This window comes from Vicia villosa, linkage group LG6, assembly GCF_029867415.1.
Source record: "Vicia villosa cultivar HV-30 ecotype Madison, WI linkage group LG6, Vvil1.0, whole genome shotgun sequence".
NCBI lineage: Eukaryota > Viridiplantae > Streptophyta > Magnoliopsida > Fabales > Fabaceae > Vicia > Vicia villosa.
The window spans coordinates 27,702,825-27,716,453 of NC_081185.1; the positions used below are offsets into that span (position 1 = coordinate 27,702,825).

The window sequence follows — 13,629 nt, forward strand, 5'->3', positions numbered from 1 at the left end:
AAAAATATATCTTTAAGTCCATTTTTTATGAACATATATTACATAAGGTTGGATATCAATTTTAATATTATATGTGATACTTAAATTGGAATTTCTAAAAAATTCGGAAAAACATCTTAATCTAATTAGTTGAGAAAATAATTTCACAAACTTCTGATTGTGAGTAGACATATGCATGATCGTTTAGTCAATGCAACAATGAATGTCATAAAAACTCTATTTCTCAATTTTTTTATTTGGAAACACATAAATTTTATTAGATTGAAGAAACTTTTGGTTCTTCAAAATTAATTATCGCATCATAATGCATCCGAGATGACCCAACAAATTTTGTCACCAATATACTTAAGTTTGATATGTAAACTTCTGATTTACAATAATACATATGATTTTATTCTTCTAATTTATTTCAATATTAAATATTAAAATTATTTATATAACATACATTTTTAAAAATGAATAGCATATAATTTAATTACAGTTTAGACATCTAAATCAAACATATATAAATTTTGATAATCATCACAAAATACATAAAAACATTACTATATTTTCTTCTGCTTTATGTATATAGAATTTAGAATACAAAAATTATTCAATAAATATAAATAGCTCTAGAACTTTTATGCAAAAGAAATATGTGAGATATTGGATCGAACTCTAGTATGGCCGAAGGGTAGCTTCTTGGTTCGACAAGGTTAAGCATGAAGTCGAAGGTTGTTCAAATGCTTGTGTCGAAGATGCTAGGGTTGTTAGCATGTTAAATTAGGTTTTAGTGTTTAAACCCTAATTTGTTAAGTTAGCTTGTTTATTAAGTTGGCTTGTGTAATGGGCCTTGCTGAAAAAGCCCATTAGTTAGTATGTTAGGTTTTATTATAAATAGCATACTATTCTCTCATCATTGCTAAGCTGCAAATCCTAATTTAGGGTGAGAGAGGTTATTTGTTATTCTTGTAAACTTGTAATCTTGTTTTAAGAGAAAGTGAAAGAATAGCAGTTATAACCAATTTTTGTGTTCTTATTCTCTTCCCTAATTCCCTATTATACTTTGTTATTGGTATCGTTTTTCACAACAAATTGGTGCGGTGAGCGTGGAGAAGATGCCTTCAACAAAGTATGAGATTGAAAAGTTCACCGGAGTGAATGATTTCGGTCTGTGGCGCTTGAAGATGAAAGCCCTACTGGTTCAGCAGGGGTGTTTGGAAGCGTTGAAGGGAGAGGCAGCCATGAATGCAGAATTGACGGCAGCGGAGAAGAAGAATATGATCGAGAAAGCACACAGCGCAATTTTGTTGAGCCTTGGTGATAAGGTTCTCCGGCAGGTATCAAAGGAGACGACGGCATCAGGGTTATGGGTGAAACTTGAAAGTTTGTATATGACCAAATCGCTGGTAAATCGACTCTACCTGAAGCAAGCTTTGTATTCATTCAAGATGATTGAAGACAAAGTATTGGCTGAGCAGTTGGATATGTTCAACAAGCTGATTCTTGATCTTGAAAATATTGATGTGAAGATCGATGATGAAGATCAAGCGCTGTTACTATTGTGCGCTTTGCCTCGATCACATGCTCACTTCAAAGAAACTCTCTTGTATGGAAGGGAGTCCCTGACGTTTGAAGAAGTTCAATCAGCCTTGTACTCTAAGGACTTGAATGAACGAAAGGAGCATAAACCTTCGACTGTTGGCGAAGGTTTGGCCGTTAAAGGAAAACTCTTACGAAAGGATGGTAAGTTCGACAAGAAGAAAGGCAAAAGCCAGTCGAAGACTTACAGTGGCGAAGCATCTGGCATTCGATGCTACCATTGTAAGAAGGAGGGTCACACAAGAAAGGTGTGCCCTGAACGCTTGAAATATCATGGAGGTAAGGATAATGGCAACGCTGCCATTGTTCAAGATGATTTCGAATCATCTGATGTTCTTGTGGTTTCAAGCAGTGACTCTAAGAAGGAGTGGATTATGGATTCAGGTTGCACTTGGCACATGACTCCAAACAAAGACTTGTTCGAGGAATTATGTGATCAAGATGGTGGATCAGTATTGCTGGGAAACAACAAGGCTTGCAAGATTGCAGGCGTTGGATCTGTGAGATTCAAGCTCCATGATGAGTCAATAAGGTTATTGACTGAAGTCAGGTATGTTCCTGATTTGAAGAGAAATCTGCTTTCTCTTGGTGAATTCGACAAGAAAGGATATGTTTTCCAAGGAGAGAAAAGTATCCTAAGAGTCATGAAGGGTTCGAAGGAAGTCTTGAGAGGCGTGAAGAAACAAGGCTTGTATACCCTTGAGGCTGAAGTTGTAAGTGGTTCGACAAATGTTGCATCCACGAAACCTTTGTCGAAAACAGAAATCTGGCACATGAGATTGGGCCATGTCAGTGAAAGGGGTCTGGTCGAATTAGGGAAACAAAATCTGCTTGGTGGAGACAAAATCGAAAAGCTGAAGTTTTGTGAACCCTGTGTACTTGGAAAATCTTGCAGAGTGAAGTTCAACAAAGGCAAACAAAGAACACATGGATCCCTTGATTACATCCATGCTGATCTTTGGGGGCCTGCAAGGTGTCCATCACATTCAGGAGCAAGGTATTTTCTATCCATAGTAGATGATTATTCTAGAAAATTATGGGTATTCATCCAGAAGACTAAGGATGAAACTTTTGAGAATTTCAAAAGTTGGAAGACTCTGGTTGAAAATCAGACTGGCAGAAAGGTCAAGAGGTTGAGAACCGACAATGGCCTTGAATTTTGCAATGAGGCATTCGACAGTTTTTATGCTGCCTCTGGTATTGCAAGGCATAGAACTACTGCAGGTACTCCACAACAAAATGGTTTGGCTGAAAGGTTTAATCGAACTATTTTGGAGAGAGTCAGATGCATGTTGACTAGTGCGGGGTTAACAAAGGTGTTCTGGGCTGAGGCTGTTTCGACAGCAACATATCTGATAAACAAATGTCCTTCGACAGCGTTAGATATGAAGACACCTGAAGAAGTTTGGTCGGGACATCCACCAGATCTCGACAAACTGAGAGTATTTGGCTGCGTAGCCTATGCTCACATTAGGCAAGACAAGGTCGAACCTAGAGCTCTGAAATGCATGTTCATGGGATACCCTGAAGGAGTCAAAGCTTATAGGCTATGGTGCCTAGAGCCAGGTCACAGGAGGTGTATCACCAGTCGAGATGTAGTTTTCAATGAAGCTGAAATGGCTTTTAAGAAAACTGATGATGTTGGTCGAAGTACAGAAACATCTGACGAAGAGCTGGAACAGGTAGAGATTCCTGTTGAGGTGGAGCATGTTGATGCTGAATTGCATATCCCAGATGAAGTCGAAGAAGAAGCAGAAGATGCTGAAGTTGAGGAAACTGACGATGACTACCTATTGTCGAGAGATAGGTCGAGAAGAGTCATCAAGCCACCTCAAAGACTTGGATATGCAGATCTTATAGCTTATGCCTTAATCTCTGCAAGTGAGGTTCTAGACGAAGAACCTAGAGACTATAAGGAAGTTATGAGGAGTCGAAATAAGACTGAATGGTTGAAGGCCATGGATGATGAGATGAAATCTCTTCATGATAATCATACTTGGGAACTGATCAAGAAACCTGTTGGGGCAAGGTTAGTCAGCTGTAAATGGATTTTCAAAGTTAAGGAAGGAATTGAAGGAGTGACGTCGAAAAGATACAAGGCAAGGTTAGTTGCAAGGGGTTTCACTCAGAAAGAAGGTGTCGACTTCAATGATGTGTTTTCTCCTGTTGTGAAGCATAGGTCCATTCGAATGTTGCTTGCCATGGTGGCACAGTTCGATCTTGAACTGGAACAGATGGATGTGAAGACTGCGTTCTTGTATGGTGATCTAGATGAAACGATCCTGATGAGGCAACCTGAAGGGTATGTCGAAAAGGGAAAGGAAGATTATGTGTGCAAGCTAAAAAGATCTTTATATGGGCTGAAACAATCTCCTCGACAGTGGAATAGGAGATTCGACAAGTTCATGACACACATAAGTTTCATTAGAAGTCAGTTCGACCACTGTGTTTACTTCAGATTTCGACCTGGTAATTCATTTGTTATTTTGTTGCTTTATGTGGATGATATTCTCATAGCAGGCAACAGTGTCGAAGATGTTATGAGGGTGAAGGCTGAACTCAATAAGGAGTTCGATATGAAGGATCTGGGAGCTGCTTCCAGGATTCTTGGAATTGACATTCGGAGAGATAGAAAGAAGTCGAAGATATGCTTATCTCAAGAGGCATATCTACGGAAGATTCTTGAAAAGTATGGTATGTCGAATTCGAAGCCAGTTGTGACTCCAACAAACCCTCAATTCAAGCTGAGTATTGATCAGTGTCCCAGTACTGATGTCGAAAGAGCCTATATGAATAGCATCCCATATGCTAATATAGTCGGTTCTTTGATGTATGCTATGGTATGTACTAGACCCGACATAGCTTACGCAGTAAGTCTTGTAAGCAGGTACATGGCGAATCCTGGAAAGGCTCAGTGGCAAGCATTGAAGTGGATTTTAAGGTACATAAATGGGTCTCTGAATAGAGTCCTAATTTATGGTGGAGCCTTGGGTGAAGATAGTAAAGCAGTAATAGAAGGATATGTCGACTCTGATTATGCAGGTTGTATGGATTCCAGAAAATCTATTTCTGGATATGTTTTCACTATGTTTGGCACTGCAATTAGTTGGAAAGCAACACTTCAGAAGGTTGTTGCTCTATCAACCACTGAAGCGGAGTATATTGCCCTAACTGAAGCTGTGAAAGAAGCATTGTGGCTTGAAGGTTTTGCGAAGGAGCTAAAACTTCAAGGTCGAGGTATCACTGTTAAATGTGATAGTCAAAGTGCAATACACCTGTCGAAGAATTCAGCCTATCATGAGCGAACTAAACACATTGATGTGAGGCTGCATTTCGTCAGAGGAGTAATCGAGCGTGGAGAAGTCCAAGTGCTGAAGGTTTCGACTGAAGACAATGCTGCTGATATGATTACCAAGACATTGCCGAGTTGCAAGTTTTTCCACTGTATGCAGTTGATAAAGCTGCATGAAGAAAGCTAGTTTGTTCCCTTGATGTTGTAGAGTTAGATCCAAGGTGGAGATTTGTGAGATATTGGATCGAACTCTAGTATGGCCGAAGGGTAGCTTCTTGGTTCGACAAGGTTAAGCATGAAGTCGAAGGTTGTTCAAATGCTTGTGTCGAAGATGCTAGGGTTGTTAGCATGTTAAATTAGGTTTTAGTGTTTAAACCCTAATTTGTTAAGTTAGCTTGTTTATTAAGTTGGCTTGTGTAATGGGCCTTGCTGAAAAAGCCCATTAGTTAGTATGTTAGGTTTTATTATAAATAGCATACTATTCTCTCATCATTGCTAAGCTGCAAATCCTAATTTAGGGTGAGAGAGGTTATTTGTTATTCTTGTAAACTTGTAATCTTGTTTTAAGAGAAAGTGAAAGAATAGCAGTTATAACCAATTTTTGTGTTCTTATTCTCTTCCCTAATTCCCTATTATACTTTGTTATTGGTATCGTTTTTCACAACAAAATATAACTTAATAAAGAAAATAAATATTTGTTTATTAGAAAATGAAACAAAAGTAAATACATGTATACTAAAAAATAATTTATTCAATCAAATCTTCGCTAGGACTTATCTTCACAATATAGTTAAAATTTAAAAAATAAATATATATCTATCATACCAAAAGAATTTAAATCTTTAATTCATATATTTAGTTATTTTTTAAAAGATAAGAAGATGCAGAAGAAAAAAAAAATCAATGTCGTAAGTGAATCTGCATATATAAAAATTAGTTTTTATTCATTCGCTTCACAATGAATGATTTATTTTTTTACAAAACACAATGAGAACAAAAATGACAAAACCTTTTTTTTTCAATCTTAATAAATTAGTCACAAGTTTATAATATACAATTATAACATACAATTATAACATAAATATTAAATTAATCATATTAATTTTATCAATCTTAATAAATTAATCATAAATTAATAAAATTCAATTATGAAATAAGTATTTGTCAATCTTAATAAATTAACAGGTATAAGGATTTTTTTTACTTGAATATGTCTTTAAAACATAATATCCAATATGAGAACAAAAATCATAACTAAAATTATCAAATAAAATAAATTATCATATTAGAGAGAATGAAATCACTATTAAATTCTAAATACTATTCAAATAAAACAATATTACCATGTAATTAAATTTTTTCTTTCTCTCACGTATCTTTTAAACAAACATAAACATAAAAAATTTTAATCACAAATATTTATCAATGAATATTAACTCTTCAAAAACTATAAAAAATGATTGTCTCATAAACATTAATCAAATATTGTTTAAATAAAAATAAATGCAAAAGATGCAAGATTTTATTTAATTTACTTATTATTTATAATAATAGGATAATAAATATTAAAATTTAAAAAAATATCATTAGCTAAATCAATATTTATAGGATTTGATTAAATTGAATCAAAAGTGTAATTAAAAGTGTGATTATTTGAGAATAAAGATTAGATTTAGTAGTATAAGAATTTTCAGGTATTAATAATACATATATAAAAGCAAGGTATTTGTTTTACAAGAGCGTATTCCACCAACTACAAATTAGGAGATTGTCAACTTTTGTTTTTCGATCATTAACGGTTTAGTACACTCAAGAGTTCACATGGCAAAAAAGTATGAAGGATGTGCAGTGGGAATAGACCTTGGCACAACATATTCTTGTGTGGCTGTGTGGCTTGATGAACACAATAGGGTTGAGATTATTCACAATGATCAAGGCAATAGAATTACACCTTCTTTTGTTTCTTTTAAGGATGATCAAAGACTCATTGGTGATGCTGCTTTCTATCAAGCTGCTTCTAACCCTACCAACACCATGTTTGGTAAATTTTTATTCTCTTTATTATTGATCTAATGTTACTAATATTATCATCTATATATATTATATAATTATTAATATTGTGTTTGCAGATGCTAAGAGATTAATAGGTAGAAAGTTTAGTGATTCTGTTATTCAAGATGATATGAAGTTGTGGCCATTCAAGGTCATTGCCGGTGTCGATGACAAACCCATGATTGTTGTTAAATACAAGGGTGAAGAGAAACACTTTTGTGCAGAGGAAATATCATCTATGGTCCTCACAAAGTTGCGAGAAGTTGCAGAGGAATTTGTTGATTTCCCCGTAAAAAATGCTGTTGTTACTGTGCCGGCTTATTTCAATGATTCTCAACGAAAAGCCACTATAGATGCCGGTGCCATCGCTGGCCTTAATGTTATAAGGATAATCAATGAACCAACAGCTGCTGCTTTCGCATATGGCCTTAACAAGAGAACAAAATGTGTTGGTGAAAACAATATTTTTGTCTTTGATCTTGGTGGAGGCACTTTTGATGTGTCTGTCCTAACAATAAAAGACAACCTCTTTCAAGTTAAGGCCACTGCAGGAAACACTCACCTAGGAGGAACAGATTTTGATAATAGAATGGTCAACTACTTTGTGGAGGAACTGAAGAGAAAAAACAAAATTGACATTGATGGTAATCCAAAAGCCTTGAGAAGGTTGCGAACTGCATGCGAAAGGGCAAAAAGTGTTAGAAAATTGGTATGATAATCCTGGATATCTTCAAGAATCGTGTTTGTTCACTTTCCGAACAAAGTATTTCGACCCTATTCTTGTCTGGGTTCACGAAATCTTTGCGGGGATAATTCTTGAAGAACGATCTGTTTCTGACAATGGAGAACAGATCAGAATGTAGAGAGGAAGTATGTTATTTCGTGTTCCAAATCGAGACCAAAAGACTCCTTATATAGGAGACCAATAATAGAAACGAACAGACACACCTTTTCGAAAAACAGTTATGTCTGTTGGAACGGGTGCAACTATTCAAACGAATCATTATGTCCGTTGGGAACGGGTGCAACTATTCAAACGAAATGTTATGCCCGTTTCTATTATTCATATTCAATTACGCGTTTGGCTCGACGAGCGTGCACTCCGCACTACCCTAACTCGTTTCAAACTTAACGCATAATTGCATTGGCCTATAGTAAATCACATTACTACCAAAATGCATTGATGATACTAAAATCACCAACAAACTCCCCCCATTTTAGTATAATCCTTGATTTACTTTACAGGTATAACGATCAAACAAATGCATAGAAGAAAATGTCTTACGATTGAATTTTCATCTTAGTACAAATACACATTCCAAATATTCGAAAATCGGGGTGTCATAATGATTGAACCCGTCAATCCATTTGAATATCTAAAGATATAGTACACATATGTTTCTTACAATACTCTACTATTCATACTTGACACTTTACAAGCCATGTGTCCTTATCCATTAATAAGCATGTAGGAAGCCAAGTCCAAGCTTCTTGAAGCGGCAAAACTTCATGCTCACATAGGTGATCCTTTTAATCTTGCACCTGCATTTGCAATTTTTCAAAAGAACCATTAAGAAGATATACTTCAACCTAGCCATCACTTGCAGGTCTGAGCACATACCTTGGGAAGATAAACACAATTGCTCCAATCTTTAACTATGATCTTTCCGCATTGAATTCTGCTTCTAACGTTGTATTAGAAGGGAATTGGGTATACCATAACTAATAGATTTAAATGGACTTTAATACCATCCCAATTACCGACTTCTTCACTAAGTCTCTTGCTAACCCCTTCGTCAAGTGGTCAGCTAAGTTTTGTTGCGACCGAACAAACTCAATAGATATCACCCCATTCATGATTAATTCCCTAATCATACTATGTCTAATACCCAAATGTCTAGACTTTCCATTGTATATTTGACTATATGCTTTAGCCAGTGTGGCACTACTATCACAACGGATATAAATTGGTGATATCGGTTTAGGCCAGATCGGAATCTCATATACCAAGTTCCTTAGCCATTCTGCTTCTTTGCCAGCAGCAGCTAATGCTACTAACTCAGATTCCATTGTGGAACTAGTTATACATGTTTGCTTCTTGGAAGCCCATGAGATGGCACCTCCCCCAAGCAAGAACACCCATCCACTTGTAGAGGATGAATCTTCAACATTATTTATCCAACTAGCATCTGAATAACCCTCTAACACCGAATGAAATCCCATATATGACAATCCATAATCCATAGTACCCTTCAAGTACTTGAATACCCTAGTTATCGCATGCCAATGATGTCTACTAGGATTAATAGTAAATCTGCTCAACTTTCCAACCGCATACGCAATATCCGGTCTAGTGCTAATCATAGCATACATCAAAGAGCCTATAGCTCTTGAGTATTCGAGTTGATCTATAGGTTTACCTGTATTTGGCATAAGCTTTTCTCCTGGATCCATGGGAGTACTTACTGGAGAACAATTTCCATAATTTAACTTCTTAAGTATTTTCTCAATGTAATGAGATTGCATAATTACAATCCCCTTATTCTCCCGTTTAATCTTAATACCAAGAATAACGTCCGCTTCTCCCATATCTTTCATGGAGAACTTTGACGACAAGAAATTCTTTGTTTTATCAACTTGATTTTGGTCGGTGCCAAAGATCAACATGTCATCAACATATAGACAAAAGAATATCAAAATATTCTCACACAACTTTATGTACAAACACTTGTCACAAGAGTTAGATGAAGAAATATATTTAGATAATCATGCATGATGATGCAAGAAGGTTTTCAGATGAAGTGAGAGATGAAATTAAGAGCAATTTAAAATAGTATGATATAAATTGCAATGAGTACCTTGGTTATGTTCACTTCTCGAAAATCTTCACTTGAATTTCTATGTTCAACCTTCTTGATCAACTTCATCATTGATGTGCATGAAACTTTTGATCCTTTTCCTCTTTGATAACCTTTGTCTTCATCAAAATTAGATATAAGATATATTCTTCACAATCACCCCCTTTTTGATGATGACATACTCTTTGAATTCTTGTTTTGATAAGACTGAGAATTCTCCCCCTAACTTATGTGTCTCCTCTTTAATTTGTAAGTTTCCTCCTTAATCGGAGAATCTTACAATGACAAAGTCAAACTTTTAATGCCATTATTTTGGTGCTTGTTTTAATCCATACAAGTTTTAAAAAGCTTGTACACCTTTTTGTTCATTAGTAGAAAGTATATAACCTTCTGATTTCTCCATGTAAATCTCTTCATCAAGATCTCCATTTTAGGAATATGTCATTTTGACATCCTTTTGATGAACTATAAGTTCATGCAAACAATACTCTAATTGTTGCCGTCCTTGCTACTAGTGCATATGTGTTTAAATAATTAACACTTTCCTTTTGTCTAAACACTTGGCTATTAATCTAGACTTGTAGGTGTTTAGTGTACCATCTTTATGATACTTCCTTTTAAACACTCACTTGCATCCAACCAAGTATGATTTGACATTGTTGATTCCATTTCATCTTGGAAAACATCATTCCAAGAGAAGTCCCTTGAAATTACATCTTCATTGTAACTCTTTATGATCATCTTCCACTCGAAGAATAATAGGAATCTTACGAACAAAATTCTCACATTTTTCTTCTATTGAATACAAGAAATATGCCGACAATCGATTTTGTTCGGTCCTAAATCCTTAGCCTTTTAGATTTTCTGCCAATTCAATTTCAATTTGGTTTCCAACAATCATTGACAAACTTTCAATTTTGTTTCAACAATCTGCGAAGAACCTTCCTCACAAGGTTCTTGATAAGGTTTTCAAAATTCCACATCTCAAGATTCAATAGTTATATAAGACTCCAAATCCAAAAGTCTATAAAAATCATGATCCATTTTCGATTGATCTTCATATGCATTGTAATAATAAATTTCATTGAATTCAAACAATTCACATAACATATTTATCATATTACAATTGCATAATTTAAAATTATAAATTTTAAATAATTTGACCACGATATAATTCTAAATTTAGAGATTTATATAAGTCATTATCCATCTCTAGATTATCTTTATATGTCTTATCATAAATCTTATTGAACACAAACATATTATTCACATAGCATCTCAATCACAACTCAATTGTATACTTTGAAATCATGAATAAATTTTGACTACTTTAGTAATCAACCAATCCATACTTTAAAATTTCAAATTTATATTTTAACCAATTTATTTAACACAATATCATTTATTATCGTATGGTCATTTTAATGTTTCATTTCATTAAGAAATCATAGCAAATAATATTAATTTATATTTTACTGTTATGCTACTGCATTATATTAAAATGTAAAATCCTTGCATTGAAACGATGCAATAGTTCATAGTAAAAATCTTTCACAATTATCTCATATATACATACAAAATAGGACTCGTAAAACCAACACAATATGATCAATATATAATTGAATTATTTCGAATTCAATTTCAACTTTTACGCAATACCTGCACGTAGCATTAGCACACAATATATGTATTATATTAGTGATAGTAACAGTAATATGTTCATATTATTTGTATTGACATGAGTGCAAATCTTTGTTTCAATATTAAGAAACCGGCACCGTGTGAACCCGGTTTATTATGTAAATTTTCCGTGTGTTCACCACATGTAAATTGTTCTTGAAACTTGTCCAATTTTCCAAAACTTTTAGTCATCTCCTTGACGGTGCTTCTTCCTCCAGCCATGATTATCAGAAAAAATACTTTGTTCGTTTGTTAGAAAATTGGTATGATAATCCTGGATATCTTCAAGAATCGTGTTTGTTCACTTTCCGAACAAAGTATTTCGACCCTATTCTTGTCTGGGTTCACGAAATCTTTGCGGGGATAATTCTTGAAGAACGATCTGTTTCTGACAATGGAGAACAGATCAGAATGTAGAGAGGAAGTATGTTATTTCGTGTTCCAAATCGAGACCAAAAGACTCCTTATATAGGAGACCAATAATAGAAACGAACAGACACACCTTTTCGAAAAACAGTTATGTCTGTTGGAACGGGTGCAACTATTCAAACGAATCATTATGTCCGTTGGGAACGGGTGCAACTATTCAAACGAAATGTTATGCCCGTTTCTATTATTCATATTCAATTACGCGTTTGGCTCGACGAGCGTGCACTCCGCACTACCCTAACTCGTTTCAAACTTAACGCATAATTGCATTGGCCTATAGTAAATCACATTACTACCAAAATGCATTGATGATACTAAAATCACCAACAAAAAGGACGCTCTCTTTTGCTTCTACCACCACTATTGAGGTAGAGAATTTATTTCAAGGCATAGACTTTTCTTCGTCTATCACTCGTGCCAAGTTTGAAGAAATCAACGCAGACCTTTTTAAAGAATGTATGAAAATAGTTGAGAGTTGTCTTGTGGATGCTAAGATGAATAAGAGTAGTATAAACGACGTTGTCGTTGTTGGTGGTTCTTCTAGGATTCCTAAAGTGAAACAATATTTGATGGAATTTTTCAACCGAGAGGATTTGTGCATGAGCATAAACCCTGATGAGGCTGTTGCTTATGGAGCAGCAGTACAGGCAGCTTTGTTGAGTGACGGCTTTAGAAATGTTCCAAACTTGGTGCTGCAAGATATAACACCACTGTCTCTTGGTATGTTTATCTTAGGAGATATCATGAGTGTGGTGATTCCTAGGAACACTTGCATTCCCATCAAGATAACGAAAGGTTTTGAAACAACTGAAGATAACCAATCTCTCGTCAATATTCTGGTTTATGAGGGTGAGAGAACTAGAGCCAGTGATAACAATCTGCTCGGTTCTTTTATGCTTTCAAACATTCCCCCAGCACCTCGCGGTTATAGTTTCAATGTATGTTTTTCTATCGATGAAAATGGTATTTTGACTGTTACTGCTATAGATAAATCCACCGGCAATATGAATGAGATTACCATAAACCACTACAAAGAAAGTCTGTCTACTAAAAACATTAAAAAAAGGATTGAAGAAGCTGAGAAGTACAAGGTGGAAGACACTAAATTCTTAAGGAAGGCCAATGCGATGAATGCATTAGATTTGAGTGTTTACAATATGAAGAAGGCTTTAAAGAAGAATGTTAATTTTAAGCTGACCGCTCAAGAACGCGAGGACATAAACAATGCAATGACTGTGGCCAAGAATATGCTGGACAAGAATAACCAACAGAAGAAAGATATTGATTTTCTCGAGGGTCATCTGAAGAAGCTGGAGAATATGTTGAAACTCTTTAAAGCCAAAACCAGCAACGAGAAGAACCAAAAAATTTCTTTATTTGGATTTCTTTTCAAGTGATGTCTTGCTTTTGAACATGTATTTTAAATAGTTTCAGTTTTCTGTCTTATTTTCTAGTTTTAGTTTCATTTTGTAAAACATTGCTTCAAGTTTTATGTCATGTTTTCTAGTTTTTGGTGCTACAGTTAAGCAAATCATCTTTGTGCTTTGAATTGTTATGTGGTTGAAACCATATTAAAGCTAGAACTTTACTGTCATCAATGTGATTCACTTCTTCTTTTGTTTTACTTCATATATTACATGAAATGCATTATTACAATGCACCGAAATTTTTTTTTGAATGGCCAAAAGAAGAATTTATTAAAGACAACGGCATAAGCAATGTCAAATATACAAA

At 34.9% G+C, this 13,629-nt stretch overlaps 1 protein-coding gene across 1 annotated transcript; it reads left to right on the plus strand.

The window, feature by feature from the left end:
* Positions 1–6,697: 6,697 nt before the first annotated feature.
* LOC131613436 (heat shock cognate 70 kDa protein-like) lies at positions 6,698–13,292 on the plus strand. The gene is made up of 3 exons (XM_058885106.1): positions 6,698–6,917; positions 7,006–7,617; positions 12,223–13,292. Exons 1-3 carry the CDS (start codon positions 6,698–6,700, stop codon positions 13,290–13,292), a joined length of 1,902 nt encoding a protein of 633 aa, XP_058741089.1.
* The last annotated feature ends 337 nt before the right edge of the window (positions 13,293–13,629 follow it).